The following is a 17,747-nucleotide window of genomic DNA, read 5'->3' as shown; positions in this document are numbered from 1 at the left end:
GATTATAGGCACACACAACTGCGCCCAGCAAAAAAGCTTTTTCTTAATGAAAAAAATCAAACATATACAAAAGTAGAGAGAATAGTGTAATAATTCCCATGTATCTGTCATCCAGCTTCAACAATTAACTCACTGCCAGTTTCATTTCATCTATTACTCCTCCCATTGGAGTCATTTTGAAGCAAACTAATATACTATATCACACTATGTATCTTTCAGTATGTTTGTTTTAGAAGTAACAAATCATTGCATTTAAAAATGTGGATCAGATGGTGTCATGCTCCTGCTTATAACCCTTCAGTGGCTTCCATGTAAACTAACAGTAAAACCCACACTCCTTACTGCAGCTTTTAAGTCCTATGGCCTTTGATCGTGTCCAGCCCCATTTCATAATTTTCATAACCCTTTTGCTCAGCATCTCTTCACTCCAGCATCTTTGACCCCACCAGTATCTTTTTTTTTTTTTTTTTTTTCAATTTGAGGCCTTTGAATGTGGTGACCCTTCTTCCCAGGTAGCTCTTCCTTGCTCTTCATATAACAAATTCTAATCTGGTCCTTCACTCCTTTGTTCAAATGCTACTTTGTTGGAGAGTTTTTCTCTGATTACTATTTGTGATTAACTTCTTCCATGTGCCTTATCTATCCTATATGCCCCTTTTCAGTTCCTTCATAACACTTACTAAATTGAAAATTGTTTATTTACTTATTGTTCATTTTCAGTTTTCAGTGTTAGAATTGGAAGGGATCTTCCTTGTCTTGTGTCTTTAATATGTTTGTGGTTTATTACAGGTACCCATTAAATATGTGTTCAATGGTTAGATGAAACTGCTATCTAGGGGGCTTAACCTGACTATAGTAAGAGTTCATGAGTTTTAATAAGATTTTTACTTGGAAATTCTGAGTTATGATGTGAATTAAATGTAGGTATAAGGTCTTTTCCCTTTCTTATTACAATTCCTATTCATTTCAGGCTGCCTTTGATATTAGTTGGGAACAAGTCTGATCTGGTGGAATACAGTAGCATGGAGACCATCCTTCCCATCATGAACCAGTATACAGAAATAGAAACCTGTGTGGAGGTATACCTCATGAAAATTTATTATTGGTGAATTCTTACTAACCTGAGATTCTGAATAGGAATGGGGGTGATGTGTGATGGAATAAATTTTCTGCTCTTTGTGCACTCATGTAAACCCAAGTACAACAGAACTAGGCTGTGTGTAGACGTTAATATTGTGATGTCCACAAAGGAAAATGCAGTTTTCAGTTTCTTCACAAAATCTGCCACCTTATTTTGATAGTTTTACGATACATTTTTTGTTCTCATAATTGATTTTACAGTATAAAATTTTTAACCTTTTCTTTTCAGTGTTCAGCAAAAAACCTGAAGAACATATCAGAGCTCTTTTATTATGCACAGAAAGCTGTTCTTCATCCTACAGGGCCTCTGTACTGCCCAGAGGAGAAGGAGGTAACCACCAGACTTGTTTACTGGAATGTAGGAGATACTCTAGTATGATAGTGCTTTTTAGTAACTCTTATGTGTTTTTTGCAAAAGTTAAACTTTCAAATTCAAAATTTATTACATTATTAAATAGCAACATTTTCTTAGTATTTTTCTTCACTGATATTCATGTTAAATATTCAGAATGTTTTCCAGATTAAATGTTTCATGATCTGCCATTAAAGCAAACAGAAGAATTTGCAACAATAACAACAAAAAAATCGGGGCTGGGGATGTGGCTCAAGCGGTAGAGCGCTCACCTGGCATGCATGCGGCTCCGGGTTCGATCCTCAGCACCACATACAAACAAAGACATTGTGTCCGCCAAAAACCAAAAAATAAATAAATATTAAAAAAAAACAAAAAACAACAACAACAAAAAAAAAATCCAAATATTTATCTAATTATTTATACAACTTTGCTATTATAAAATCTGAACTTAACACAGAAACAAAAAATTTGTGCTTTTTTAACAATTGTAGTACTGGGGATTGTGCATGTTTAGTGCTCTTGGTAGCTTTACCGCTGAGCTACACCCAAGCCTTTGTGAAGTTTTTAGAAATGAGTACAATATATAACTTGAATGCTCCTTTTTGTTTTATAGCTGGAAATACAGTTATTCCTTATTTAAATATCTAAAATTTAATAATATGTTGCCATAAACTTAAGAAAAACTGATTGTGTTTTTAAAAATATTTACATGCCATGAAATTCACATTTTAAGATAATTCAATGATTTGCAGTATATTAAATACATTATGCAAATATTATCTAATTCTAGAACCTTTCATCACTCCCAAAAGAAATCCTGTTCTCATTAGCAGTCACTCTGTAAACCCTCCTTTTCCCAGCTCCTTACAACAATTAATTTATTTTATTTTATTTTCCATTAATCTACTTTTTATTTCTAGTTTTGCCTCTTGGATATTTTATATCAGTGTAATCATACAAAATATGATTTTTTTTGTTTTCTAACTTTTTTCACTTAGCATGTTTTCAAAGATTATCCATTCTGTAACATGTATCTGTATTTCTTTTTTCTTTCTTTTTTAAGTGGTCAAATAATACATCATTGTATAGATGCATTAGACTTTTTTAATCTCCTTATTTTTGATGAACATTTGAGCAATTTCTAATTTTTAGCTAATATGATAGACTGATTTAAATGTCCACATAGAATTTTTTGTTGAAACACTTGTTTTTAATTCGTTTGAATCTGTATTTAGGAGTGTAATTGCTGAATCAAATGATAATTATATGTTTAACTTGTTGAGGTACCACTAAACTGTTTTCCATAGTGCCTGAATCATTCTACATTTCCACCATCAGTGTATGGGAGGTTCCAGTTTTTCCACATCTTTGCCAACATTTATTTTGCTCCTTTTTTGTTTTTGTTTATTATAGTCATCCTAATAGATGTAATTGGGTCTTTTGCCTTTTTAAAATTATTATTTTTTTTTTCTGTAGTTGTAGATAGACAGAATGACTTTATTTTATTTGTTTATTTTTAATGTGTGCCGAGGATCAAACCCAGTGCTTCACGGATGCCTAGACAAGCACTCTGCAGCTGAGCTACAACCCCAGCCGGGCCTTTTTTTTTTTTTTTTGGTACCGGGGATTAAACTAAGGTGCTTCATCACTGAGCCACATCCTCAGCTCTTCCTATTTTTTGTTTTGAGACAGGGTCTCACTAAGTTGCTTAGAGCCCTGCTGAGTTCCTGAGGTTGGCCTCAAATTTGGCGATCCTGCTGCCTCAGCCTCCCAAATTGCTGGGATTACAGGTGTATGCCACCACAGCTGGCCCTTTGCCCATTCTTAAATTTTGTTTTTTATTATTGAATTTTAGGAATTCACTATATGTTCTCAGTATTAATCCTTTATTCAGCTGTAAAATGTATAATTTTTCTTTTTTAAATTTTTAATTTTTTTTAGTTTTTTAGCATTGGGAATCGAACTTGGGGGTACTTTACCACTGAGCTACATCTTCAACCTTTTTTATTTTGAGAGAGTGTCTCACTAACTTCTTAGGGACTTCCCTGAGATTGGCTTTGAATTTGTGATCCTCCTGCCTCAGCCTCCTAAGTTGCTGGGACTACAGGCATGTGCCACTGCATCTGGCTTTAATTTGCCCATTTTTAAATTGGGTTATTTACTTTTTTATTACTGAGGTATTGTTTTTAAAATAAAGAGCTGCAGAAAAGTTTATAGTAATAGGGTGAATGATTGGCAAACTATGCCTCATGGGCCAAATTTGGCCTACTGCCTATTATTATACAGCCTATTAACTAAAAATATATTTTATATTTTTTAAATAACTGAAAAATAGGGCTAGGGTGTGGCTCAGTGGTAGAGTGCTCCCCTAGCATGCATGAGGCACTGGGTTCGATCCTCAGCACCACATAAAAACTAAATAATGTGTCTACCTAAAACTAAAGATACATAAATAAATAAATATTTTTTTAAAAAAAATAACTGAAAAATATCAAAAGGAATAATGTTTTGTGATATGTGAAAAATCTATCTGTGAGTTTCCCCCAAGCCTTCAATTGTGGAATTGATTAATCTGCAGTGTAATAACATACTAAAAGGCAAATATCAAGAAAAGAATCTAATATAATTCTATGAGTGCCTTCCAAGTGATGAATGTGCTCAATTAAAATTGTGTTTATGGGGGCTGGGGAATGTGGCTCAGTGGTAAAAGCACTTGTCTAGCATGTGTGAGACTCTGAGTTCAGCCCCCAGCATTGCCCCCCCCCAAAAAAAAAAATCATGTTTATGAATATATATTGGTATTTGTAGTATATATTTGTGCAAATAGGTACTTTTCAAAAATAAGAGACATAAGGGCAGGGATTGTAGCTCAGTGTTAGAGTGTTTGCCTAGAGTTCAATCCTCAGTACCACATAAAAATAAATAAACTAAAGGTATTGTGTTCATCTACAACTAAAAAACATAAATAAATAAAAAAAAGACGAAAATCTCATTACAGATCAGCCTTAACATATGAACATTTGCAATTGATTTTCACAGTAGTGAACACTAATTTTGATTTCCAAATAAGCACAATATTATCCCTCCAATAAAATCTGTTCTCATTAGTAGACCTATACTATAGAAAAATTATACTTATTAATATATTTTGAATTTATCAGTAAAAACTTGATGAAAATTTGATTTATCTTTTGCTATGTAAGTACCTATATGGTATCCTTGATTTTGCCTTTTGGCTCCAAAGCCTAAAATATTTGCTGTTTCCCTTTACAGAAAAAGTGCTGACACCTTGTAAAACTAATTTGTGTTATCCCTAATCTGATCATGATTTACTCTTCCTTATTCCTGATTTACAATTTCTTAATTGGGATGCTTATTTCTGATTTACTCTAAGCCAGTATTTCCCAAACTTGCCTCATTATAATAATTAGTAGGTGTAGATATATTTATTACAAACACGTGCCATTCTTATTAGTCAGGTGCTGTATTTTTATAATAAAGAAAATTGGAAAGTGCTTTTGTACTATATTTACCTCTGAGGCCTTAGTCTGGCGGTACATTAAACTCCCCCATTAGTTCTCAATTCTTTACTTGCTACTTTGTTCTCAAGACTATTATTAGTTCTGTTAATCTGCTAATCCCCTGGCTCTTCCCCTAGTCCCGCAAGGGTAAAACACCTACCACCATCTGTTGCTCATTTCTTAGGTACACCTTCCTAATAGATAAAATTTTCAACTTTAGACAGTATCTTATTCGTATATATGTACAAGCTTTAAGTCTAAGCTTATACCAGAATCTTTTATTTCAATAACAATAAGTGTTTTTTGGTTTAGGTTTTTTTGTTTCGTTTTGTTACTGGGGATTGATTTTAGGAGCACTTAACAACCGAGCCACATCCTTTTTATTTTTATTTTATTTTTTTTATATATTTTTTAAGTTGTAATAGACTTAATACCTTTATTTTATTTATTTACTTATATGTGGTGCTGAGGATTGAACCCAGGGCCTTGCACGTCCGAGATGAGTGCTCTACTGCTAAGCCACAACCCCAGCCCCCGCCCCCCTTTATTTTTAATTTTGAGACAGAGTCTCACTAATTTGCTTAGGGCCTTGCTAAATTTGAATTCTCCTTCCTCAGCCTCTCATTTCACTGGGATTACAGGCATGTGCCACCAGGCCTGGCCAACAGTAATAAGCTTTTTTTTTTTTTTTTAAAGAGAGAGTGAGAGAGAGGGAGAGAGAGAGAGAATTTTAATATTTATTTTTTAGTATTTGGCGGACACAACATCTTTGTGGTGCTGAGGATCGAACCCAGGCCGCACGCATGCCAGGCGAGCGCGCTACCTCTTGAGCCACATTCCCCAGCCCAAGCTTTTTTTTTTTAATATTTATTTTTTAGTTTTCGGTGGACACAACATCTTTATTTTATTTTTATGTGGTGCTGAGGATCGAACCCAGTGCCCCGTGCATGCCTGGCGAGCGCGCTACCCCTTGAGCCACATCCCCAACCCCAGTAATAAGCTTTTAATACAGATTTGAATCATCAATTTCAAAATTAAAAGCTGAGCTAAAATGTTAAATGATGATTAACTCTGTGTGACCTATGTTGTCCACATTTTACCTACTAATGAAAAAGATGTGACTACTATGTAATAATAATATTTGTTGTGTGAATAGATCTCTCATATAGAAAATGTTTTTATTGCTGGGCATGGTGGCACACAATGTAATCCCAGTAGTTTGGGAGGCTAAGGCAGGAGGATTGCATGTTTAAAACCAGACTCAGGGCTGGGGTTGTGGCTCAGTAGCAGAGCATTTGCCTAGCATGAATGAGACACTGGGTTTGATCCCCAGCACCACATTTAAAACAACAACAACAAAAAACCCTAAATAAACCAGACTCAGCAACCTAGCAAGGCCCTGTTACAGAATAAAAAGTAAAAAGGGCTGGGATATGGCTCAGTGGTAAAGCACCCCTGGGTTCAATCCCTTGTACCAAAAAAATATAGTTTTTATTACTGTAAAATTTTTTTACAGTTTTACTGAGGTATAATTTTTAATACTTTCTACTAGTAGTCACTTTTTAGTGTTATATTTTAGGTAGTTAGCACTTTAAAAATTTCATTGAACCAACACTTTACAGCATTTTAACTTCTGATGCATTCCAAGTTTGTTTGTTTTTTAATATTTTTTTAGTTGTTGAAAGACCTTTATTTTTTTATTTATATGTGGTGCTGAGAATCGAACCCAGTACTTCACACATGCCAGGCAAGTGTGCTACTGCTCAGCCCCAGCCCCAGCCCCAGCCCAGCATTTCAAATTTTGATGAAAAATGCATTACTGTTTATATTTTGCTCACAGTATTATTTTTTAATGTAGTCTTTTATTATGTGAGGAAAAACCACTTGAACAAAATGAGAGTTATTTTTAGGTTCTGTTTTGTGCATCATTCTAGCTACTGCTTCTTTTGTAAACATTTAGATTATTATATAACAATTTTTTCAAAGAGAATAAATAAAATATAACAATAATCTTTATTAATCTTGAATATTAATGTTAGGATCATATTTATAGAAGCAATATATTGCCATTTATTTTTTTAAAAAGAAGTCACCCATGAGGGCTGGGGCTGTAGCTTAGTGGTAGAGTGCCTGCCTCACATGTGTGGGGCACTTGATTCGATCCTCAGTACCACATAAAAATAAATTGTCACCCATAATTGTAGATGTTATATAAATTATGGTCCACTTAGTACTCTTGTAAAAAGAAAGCCATAGCCAATACTCTTTAAATATTTAACTCTTCTTGTTTCTTTCTAATATCTTTGTAGCTTTCATTTTATTTTTTCTCACTATGTCAAATTGCTCTCTAAGAGACCTCATTTAACTAAGATTTATTGAAGAAAACTATTTCCTATCTTTTAAAGAATATTTTTTTCTGCATTTAGTTTTGAACATAATCAAAGCTGTCATCATAGGCTTGGGCTGTGACTCAGCAGTAGCGTACTTGCCTGGCATGTGTGAGGCACTGGGTTTGATTCTCAGCACCACATATACGTAAATAAAATAAAGGTCTATCAACAACTAAAAAACTATTTTAAGAAAAAAATCTGGACTGGGGATGTGGCTCAAGCGGTAGCACGCTCGCCTGGCATGCGTGCGGCCCAGGTTCGATCCTCAGCACCACATACAAACAAAAATGTTGTGTCCGCCGAAAACTAAAAAATAAAAATTAAAATTCTCTCTCTCTCTCTCTTTAAAAAAAAAGAAAAGAAAAAATCTATCTTAAAAAAATGGGGGGGTGGCTGGGATTGTGGCTCACTGGTAGAGCACTTGCCTTGAATGTGTGAGGCACTGGGTTGAATTCTCAGCACCATATATAAACGAAAAATAAAGGTTTGTCAACAACTAAAATGAATAAAATAATAAAATTTAAAAAAAAAAACAAAACTGCTGGTGGCTGGGGTTGTAGCTCAGTGATAGAGCGCTTGCCTAGCATGTGTAAGGCCCTGGGTTTGATCCTCAGCATCACATAAAAATAAACAAATAAAAATAAAGATATTTTTGGGCTGGGGTTGTGGCTCAGCAGTAGAGCACTTGCCTAGCACATACGAGGCCCTGGGTTCGATTCTCAGCACCATATAAAAATAAAAATAAATAAAATAAAGATATGTGTCCAACTACAACTAAAAATATAAACATTAAAAAACAATAAAGATATTGTGTCCATCTACAACTAAAAAAAAAAAACTGTCATTATTACCATTTTGCTTGGGATAGCCATATGGCTGAAGTTATAAACTAAAAAGTATACATTTTTCTCACCTTGCCATCTCATTTCTCCATAACAGATGGGTCCATAAGAGATCTAGTCTAAACAAACTTCAAAGATTTCCTGAAAGTTTTTTTGCAGGGTTAAGGATCAAACTCACACTTACTAAGCAAGCACTGTATCACTGAAACACATCCTTAACTACTGAAAGATTTTTTTTTTTTCATTCTCAAAATTGTTGGCACTGGTGACCCTATGCTAATTATGCAAACTAGAAAATGTGGACCTTATTTTTATTTACTTAGTTTTTAGGATGAGAGTATATATATATATATCCCTTTATTTTGCTTATTTTTATGTGGTGCTGAGGATCGAACCCAGGGCTTGCACATGCTAGGCGAGCACTCTCCTGCTGAGCCACAACCCCAGCCCCAGAACCTTATTTTTAAATATTCAGATATTCATTCTATTCTTTTTATATCGTAAGATAATTTATATCAAATTAATATTATGGAAATTAATATTTCCAACAAATATTATGGAAATTAATATTTCCAACAGCATTACTTATAAAATTTTACAGGGGCTGGGGTTGTGGCTCAGTGGTAGAGTTTTCGCCTAGCATGCATGAGGCACTGGGTTCCATCCTCAGCACCACATAAATGTAAAATAAAGATATTGTGTCTACCTAAAACTAAAAAATAAATATTTTTTAAAAATAAAAATTTACAAAGTCTCAAAAGGCAAGATTCTTTTCTAAATGTAGATAATTCTTAAGCAGGTATAGTTTTGCATGCCTGTAATCCCAGCAATTTGGGATTGCAAGTTTGAGGCTAGCACGGGCAACTTAGTGGGACTTTGTCTCAAAATAAAAAATAAAATGGGTTGGGGGTGTGGCTCAGTGTGAAACACCCCTGGGTTCAAAAAAAAAAAAGATTCTTATCTCATAATACAAAGTTGTAGTTTTTTACATGTATTAACCAATGATATTTTGCCATCTGTTTGTGAATATATAAGGGGTAGATCAAAACATCATGTCCTATTCTACTACCAGAAGTTGGGAGGGCAAGCCTTTAATAATTTTATGTCAGTTCAAATTCATTATGGAATGAGGAAGGACATAAATATATAATGAATCTCACTGAATCCTCACCCAATGATGAACTTCTTTATTTATTATGATTTTTTTGGCCTGTTCTCAGAGGAATTATGGCCATGAGGGAATAATGTAGCCTTTCTAAATATTAGTGCAAGTAAATATTGCCACATTTACCTAAGGCTCCAGTGTAAAAGTAAATGGTTTTGCTTTAGATCATTTTTCATGTTGATTATATTTGCAGTTATGTGAAAACAGTGACGGTTGTTCTTACCTTTACTTATGAAAATCATATTTAAAATCCTACTTTAATTTTTTACAGATGAAACCAGCCTGTATAAAAGCCCTTACTCGTATATTTAAAATATCTGATCAAGATAATGATGGTACTCTCAATGATGCTGAACTCAACTTCTTTCAGGTAAGTGATTTTAGTTTTAGGCATTATCATGTCTTTGTCTTTGTTGATAAAAACTATTAAAATTTTTTAAGCTTAAACAATAATTTGTTGCTTGCCTTAGTCTCTTTCTTGTAAAACTATCACATAAAGCTACTTAAACCCTTATGGTATAAAAAACTCTTATGTGTAAGAATTGAGGGGATTCTTTGATAGTTTCAATTCATGGTATACAATGGGTATATTAAGAACTTGAAGTTTGAACTATGAATCATTTTGCTTTCTTGGTTTTGTGTAACGTAGCTATACAAAGAACCTTGTGTTTTAGAAACAGGATGAGGGGAGTTGGGAAGTTTCTTTTCTTCTAAGTAAATTATTCAAAGTGGGGACTATTTTAATTTTGAATTTATTTTGGTTGCAACTACTTGATTTTTTTTTAATACTTATTTTTCAGTTGTAGTTGGGCACAACACCTTTATTTTGTTTATTTATTTTTATGTGGTACTGAGAATTGAACCCAGGGCCTCGCAGGTCCTAGGTGAGCAATCTACCACTGAGCCACAACCCCAGCCCCTTATTTTCTATTCTTAGTAGATTATTGTTTTATATTTGTGGTTTTAATGCTGGTTTATTTTTAAACTTATTTTTATTTTATTTATTTATTCATTTTTGCTAGAGAATTTGTTTCAATACTCCATTAGCTCCTCAAGCTCTGGAAGATGTCAAGAATGTAGTAAGAAAACACATAAGTGATGGTGTGGCTGACAGTGGATTGACATTGAAAGGTGGGTTAATGGTGTTTTTTCGACACTTTTAAACTTAATATTTTTTTAAATTTCACAGAAAGTGAAGGTGTTTATAGCATTATTTATGCCTTAAGAAAATGCCTAAAATCTGATTTGGATATTTAAGAGTTGGAAGATAGTCCATATTATCTTTACTTCACTATAAATTAGAGGTAGAGAACTTGGTTGGGGGCTGGTGTTGTAGCTCAGTGGTAGAGCATGTGTGAGGCACTGAGTTTGATTCTCAGCGCCACATAAAAATAAATAAATGAAATAAAGATATTGTGTCCATCTACAACCAAAAAAAATACATACATATGTATGTATGTATATGTATATATATATATATATATATATATATATATATGTACACACACAATTTTTTTTTTAAATTGGTTCCATCTCAGGGATGCTCAGGACCATCTAAAGGAAAGGGATATCTGAAACAAATAAATTTATCTTAAAGTATTTTCTAGTCATAAATAGTCTTTAAATAGAAATTATTTTCAGAGAATTTTGTCTACAAGTCATACTTATCAAGTATAGAATATTCCCTGTTGAATATATTATAGAGCCACAAGTGAAATAAGAAATAAAATTGAATTCCAGAACTTTCCATTATAGAAATAAACTCAAAATCTAAAAAACATTTTCATTTGCTTCCATCATATAACTATGATACATGTATTCCTTGGAACGTAATTTTGGCCCTTTCATCCAGTGGTGTCTTGCTGAGCTGGGTGTATATGTAACTCAACTCTGAAATGAACTCTGTTTCATTAAGGCAGTTGTGAATTTTGTTTTGATCTTCACCGTGAAACTGGCATATGAATATTTACAAATCTAGCTCTTGCAATTATATGCTTTTCTCTTTTGTGACTCTGTACCTTCCTTTACATCTATTGTATTTACTTTATTTCAGGTTTTCTCTTTTTACACACGCTGTTTATCCAGAGAGGGAGACATGAAACTACTTGGACTGTACTTCGACGATTTGGTTATGATGATGATTTGGATTTAACACCTGAATATTTATTCCCCTTGTATGTACCTTTGGTTTTCTAATTTTTTTTTTTAATTTTTTTTAGTTGTTGGTGGACTTTTTTATTTTATTTTTTAATATGTGATGCTAAGAATCAAACGCAGTGCCTCACACATGCCAGGCAAGCACTACCACCGAGCTATAACCCCAGCCCACTTGCCAAGTATTTTTAAGTTTTATTTAGCATACAGATTGGCAGGCTTCAAGCTCCTCAGGAGTAATTTAGATTTATAGGCAAAGGTTTGTAGCAGGGTTTCTCAGTTTTGGAACTATCAACATTTTGGACCAGATAATTCCTATACAGCCTGTCCTGTGCGTTTGAGATGTTGGGCATACTTAGATGGCAGTAACAGTTCTTTCTTTCCTTAGCTGTGACAACCAAAAATATCTCCAGAAATTGCCAGGTATCTCCTTAGAAACTTAAAACATCCATCCTTGAGAGCTACAGACTTATACCAAGTCAAATTCTTGCTCTTCTTCTCACAGAGAATACAAGTTATGTTTTTTTAATTTATTTTTACTGGAGAAGGAGAAAAAGAAGCCATATAAACTTGGTTTTGAGTCAAGAGATCAAAAATATGCATTTTTCTTTAGTTCTTCAATTTTATAGCCCGTTATTAGCTCAGGATAAAGTATTTTCCCTAAAAATACCTGGTCAGTTTGTTTTATTTTCCTTTGATAATGCTGTTTATTTTTATTTATTTTTTTTTTGAGAGAGAGAATTTTAATACTTATTTTTTAGTTTTTGGTGGACACAATATCTTTGTTTGTATGTGGTGCTGAGGATCGAACCCGGGCCGCACGCATGCCAGGCGAGCGCGTTACCGCTTGAGCCACATCCTCAGCCCCTGATAATGCTGTTTAAATACTGTTTATTTAAAAGTGGACCCAGTGCCACCTCATATAGAAGAGTGATGTGTCATAGGATGCCTCTTCTTTACCCTGGGGACATGGGCTTCTCAAAGTTCATGACTTCCCAAGATCTGGTTTGGAGCCTTTGATCTTTCTTCCTCCCTTTTTCATGGTGTTATTTCATAATGTCTTTTTTAAATTTTAGAATCGCATCTCCAGCCAACTATGTAATGGTTCAGAAAACGTAGTTGTTCCCTTCCCCATTGAAATCAGAAGTCTTTCAGATTAAATTCCTGGTTCTTTCATCAGTTCTAAGTTCAAGCTTTGCTTGTCTAAGGTACTAAATCTTGGCTCAAGTTAATTTCCCAGGGGCTGGGGTTGAAGCTCAGTGGTATAGAGCTTGCATAGCACATGTGAGGCCCTGGGTTCGATCCTCAGCACCACATAAAAATAAGTAAATAAAGATATTGTGTCCATCTACAAGTGAAAAAAAATATTTTAAAAAAGTTAATTTCCTAGATTTTTTGATAAATACATAATGAATGAATTAGTCCTAGGACCCCTCAAAAGTTTTCTTTCTTGTGCTGTTTATGTGGGCAAATATATTCTATAGGTAGTTGCTTATTGCTTTTTTAAGACAGGAAGTGCCATCTCTTATTGCTTTGTGGCTTATACTAATCATCTCTTTGAGTTTCTTTATACTTTCTGCATTTAACTTTCTGTAAAATAATCCCCTAGAGCCACCATTTGCATTTTTATTTCTTATTAATCTTTCTGCTCTGTTCTTCACCTTGCTACTAGATTAGTGTATGTGTACATTTACACAGAAATTTGGCCATGTCACTTCTCTTCAAGGCACAGCATAAAGTCAAGCTTCTTTTTTGTTTTAATATTTATTTATTTATTTTTTAGTTTTAGGTGGATACAATATCCTTATTTTATACTTATGTGGTGCTGAGGATCGAACCCAGTGCCTCATGCATGCTAGGCAAGCACTCTACCACTAAGCCACAACCCCAGCCCCCAAAGTCAAGCTTCTTAATGTGGTATCTAAGGTCATTCATAACCTCCTCTGCTCATGCTCTCCCCTGCCTTCATTCTAGAAGTAAATACCAAACTATTTTAGTCCACAAAACATATGTTGTTTCCTACTCCAGGCTTTTGTCTATGCTTTTTATCATTCTTTCTCCTTTTCCCCAATCTTATTAATGCCTCATACTTCAAGTTTCAGTTTAGGTGACAGTGACTCTTAGCAATATTGACAACCTTCCCACTCCCAGGCCAGAGATGTTCCCCTCCATGGAAGCTCTTCTAGCATCTTAATTTACGTACTTAGCACTTACCTCATTCTGTTGTCATCTGTTTGTGGTCTACCTCCCACTTGAATGTGGTTCCTTAGAAATAGGGAGCCTGTCATTATCAAAATGACACACACACACACAAAAAAAAAAAAAAATGGTAAAGATGAGAAGAAAAGGAAACTCTCAAACACTGTAGGTGGAAATGCAAATCAATTCAGCCATTATGGAAAATACTATGGAAGTTCCTCAGAACAACTGAAAATAGCTAGACATGGTGGCACGTGTCCATAGTCCCAGCGACTTGGGAGGCTGAGGCAGGAGAATCACAGTATAAGGCCAGCCTCAGCAACTTAGCAAAACCCTGTCTCAAAATAATAAATAAAAAGGGCTTGGATTATAGCTCAGTAGTAGATGTCCCTGTCTGTATTCAATCTCTGTAATAAAAACAAAACAAACAAAAAAACCCTGAAAATCGAGCTACCATCTGATCCCATACCCTTGCTACTAGTTATGGAACCATTAGATCAGAGAGATACCTATACTCCTGTGTTTATTTCAGCACTAGTCACAATAGCCAGGATAAGGAATCAACAGAAATGTCCATCTATGGATGAATGAATTTTTAAAATAGCGCATATATATGATTGAATATTATTCAGCCATAAAGGATGAAATCCTGTCATGGGTAGAACTGGACGACATTATGTTAAGTGAAATAAGCCAGGCACAGAAAGACTAATACCACGTTTTCTTACTCATTTGTGGAAGCTAAAAAGGTTAATCATAAAGAAGTAGAGAGTAGAATGGAGGTCACTAGAGGTAAATAAGGGGAGTGATGCAGGGTAGATTGTTAATAATGGGTATCAAAATACAGTGGCAGGGGGAGTAGTTCTGTTTTATTTATTTATTTATTGTTTTATTTATTTATTTTTATGTAGTACTGAAGATCTAATCCAGTGCCTCACATGTGCTAGTCAAGTGCTCTACTACTGAGCCACAACCCCAGTCCCAGTCTATAACAATTAATTGAATATTTCAAAATTAGAGAAAGATGGATGTGGTGGCCCACATCTGTGATCTCAGTGGTAGGGGAGGCTGAAGCAGGAGGATTATGAGTTCAAAGCCAGCCTCAGCAAAAGTGAGGTGCTAAGCAATTCAGTGAGACCCTGTCTCTAAATACAAAATAGGGTTGGGAATGTGGCTCCGGTCAAGTACCCCTGAGTTCAATTCCTGGTACAAAAAAAAAAAAAAAATTAAGAGTTTGAATGTTTCCAGCATATAGAAATGATAATATTTGAAAAGACAGAAATGCTAATTATACTGATTTGATCATTATACATTGTATAGATGTATCAAACTGTAATAGTATATATCCCACAAATAAGTATAAATAGGGCTGGGGTTGTGGCTCAGTGGTAGAATGCTCGTGTAGACAGGTGAGGTGCTGGGTTCCATCCTCAGCACTACATAAAAATACATAAATAAAAATAAAGGCATTGTTTCCACCTACAAGTAAAAAAAATATTAAAAAAATAAGTGGGCTGGGGATGTGGCTCAAGCCTGGCATGCATGGGGCTCTGGTTTCGATCCTCAGCACCACATAAAAATAAAATAAAGATGTTGTGTCCACCAAAAACTAAAAAAGAAATATTAAAAAGTTCTCTCTCTCTCTCTCTCTCTCTCTCTCTCTCTCTCTCTCTTAAATAAGTATAAATATTATATGTCAGTTAAAAAAAAAAAGTAGAGAGCCTGTCTTGTTTTTGGTCTCCCTAATACCTAGTTCAGTGAATTTGATTAATATTTATTGAACTAAATTTAAGATGGTTCAAAAGGTGAAATAACATCTATTCATATCATTTTCAAGTTGTTATATATTGGCATTGATATTAAGGCCATAATTGTGATGATTTGTTTATAGAAAAAAACAAATCTATTATAGTTTAATCATTACTATTTGTAAAATTTTTATTTCAATGTGCCCTTCTGATATTTGGGAAAAGATCTATGTTATTTTTTTTTTTTAGAATTTTTTTTAATATTTATTTTTTAGTTTTCAGCAGACACAACATCTTTGTTTGTATATGGTGCTGAGGATCGAACCCGGGCCACACGCATGCCAGGCGAGCGCGCTACCGCTTGAGCCACATCCCTAGCCCAGGATCTATGTTATTTTGGAAAAAGCATTATTATGATTCTTCTGAGGAGTGTTATACTCCAGAGACTTACCCTGGGAAAGTCTAAATGGCTCCAGGGGAAGAAAATTTTGTAAATAGTGGCATCCCACAAAAACACTTGTTGCAATTTTGTATTCATTTCTTAAATTAAATTTTAATATTTGATTAATGATTTATTTTTTAATTTTTTCATTAACAGGCTAAAAATACCTCCTGATTGCACTACTGAATTAAATCATCATGCATATTTGTTTCTCCAAAGCACCTTTGACAAACATGATCTGGTGAGCATTTAACTGACATTTTCCATGATGTATGGTAAAATATTCTGTGGGAGATTTTTCTCTGTTTCCTTAGCAATGAGATACTTATGTATGTAGCCCAAACTGTTCAATCTCTCCAAGTGGAACTAGCAAAAATATTTTCTACTTTTACTTACATCGTTTTCTTGGGAATGAAAAAGTGTAGTTTCTGATAGATTCATTATTATATTTTCATAGTTTTGATGAAATGTAAAATTTTTTATTGTTTGTTAATTCACATTTTTAGAGGCAAGTCTTTCATGGTCTATGGGGTTTTTGTGTTTGAGAATTATTCTCTTGAATATCTAAACATTATGTATACTTCCTTGTGTTTTGTCAGGATAGAGACTGTGCTTTGTCACCTGATGAACTTAAGGATTTATTCAAAGTTTTCCCTTATATACCTTGGGGACCAGATGTGAATAACACAGTTTGTACAAATGAAAAAGGCTGGATAACCTATCAGGGATTCCTTTCCCAGTGGACGTGAGTATAGAGCTCACTTCTTTCCTCTAGAACCACCACTAGTTTAAAATTGTAGTATATTATATTCATCGTTTTGTAAGCCTGTCAGAGCCTATGAAATGCTTCAATCATAACTGTTTCTTAAGCAGGATTTGTAGTGCTGCTGGGATTATAAACACTTTATAGATTTATCAGGAAGGGATTATTTTCTTTTGGATGATGTACTAGGAAGCAGTAATCTAAGTCTTACATCAAAAATGAACTTCATTTTAATACCTTTTTGTTTGATTAAGAAAATTGGGGGGCTGGGGATGTGGCTCAAGCGGTAGCGCGCTCGCCTGGCATGCGTGCGGCCCGGGTTCGATCCTCAGCACCACATACAAACAAAGATGTTGTGCCTGCCGATAACTAAATAAAATAAATTTAAAAAAAAAAAACTATATATAAAAAAAGAAAATTGGGGCTGGGGTTATGACTCAGTGATAGAGCACTTACCTGGCATGTGTGAGGCACTGGTTTCGATTCTCAGCACCACATATAAATAAATGAATAAAAATAAAGATCCATCAAAACTAAAAACATATATAAGATTTAAAAAAAAAAAGAAAAAGAAATTTGGAGTGCTGGGGTTGTGGCTCAGTGGTAGAGCACTTGCCTAGCATGTGTGAGGCACATGTGGGTTTGATCCTCAGCACTGCATGTAAATAAATAATTAAAATAAAGGTCCATTAACAACTAATAAAAATTTTTTTTTAAAAAAAGAAAGAATTGGAAATGACATTGCTATTGCACAGTTACTCTTCAGCATATGAAGAGTAGCATATTTTATTGGACACTGAGGTCTTACTGTATTATTTGTTGTTGTTAATAAAATTTTAGCAAAGTTTAGAGAAGATTTGTCTACAGCTTTGTTATGTTCTGATTGACATTGTATTTAGTGTCTTCAGGGAATTCCCTGGTCTTGTGTGATGACATAATTATTTTAACCTTGGTGAGACTAACTTTTTCAACATTAGGATCTTTTTTCAAATACATAAGAAAGGATAGCTGATTTCAGAAGTCTTTTA

General features: G+C 34.2%; 1 protein-coding gene across 7 annotated transcripts in view; it reads left to right on the top strand.

Moving 5' to 3' along the window:
* Positions 1-17,747, top strand: part of Rhot1 (ras homolog family member T1) — a 67,063-nt gene that overhangs the window by 26,550 nt on the left and 22,766 nt on the right. For all 7 annotated transcript variants that reach the window (XM_076871270.1, XM_076871265.1, XM_076871267.1 and 4 more), the window contains exons 7-13: positions 971-1,079; positions 1,370-1,471; positions 9,685-9,783; positions 10,436-10,544; positions 11,467-11,587; positions 16,113-16,197; positions 16,556-16,701. In XM_076871270.1, the coding sequence (XP_076727385.1) occupies positions 971-1,079; positions 1,370-1,471; positions 9,685-9,783; positions 10,436-10,544; positions 11,467-11,587; positions 16,113-16,197; positions 16,556-16,701 (771 nt within the window). The remainder of the gene's footprint in view (positions 1-970; positions 1,080-1,369; positions 1,472-9,684; positions 9,784-10,435; positions 10,545-11,466; positions 11,588-16,112; positions 16,198-16,555; positions 16,702-17,747) is intronic.

The sequence above is a fragment of the Callospermophilus lateralis genome, chromosome 11 (assembly GCF_048772815.1).
Source record: "Callospermophilus lateralis isolate mCalLat2 chromosome 11, mCalLat2.hap1, whole genome shotgun sequence".
Classification (NCBI taxonomy): Eukaryota; Metazoa; Chordata; class Mammalia; order Rodentia; family Sciuridae; genus Callospermophilus; species Callospermophilus lateralis.
The sequence above is the reverse complement of the archived record's forward strand: the minus strand, read 5'-3'. Positions and strand labels throughout refer to the sequence as shown.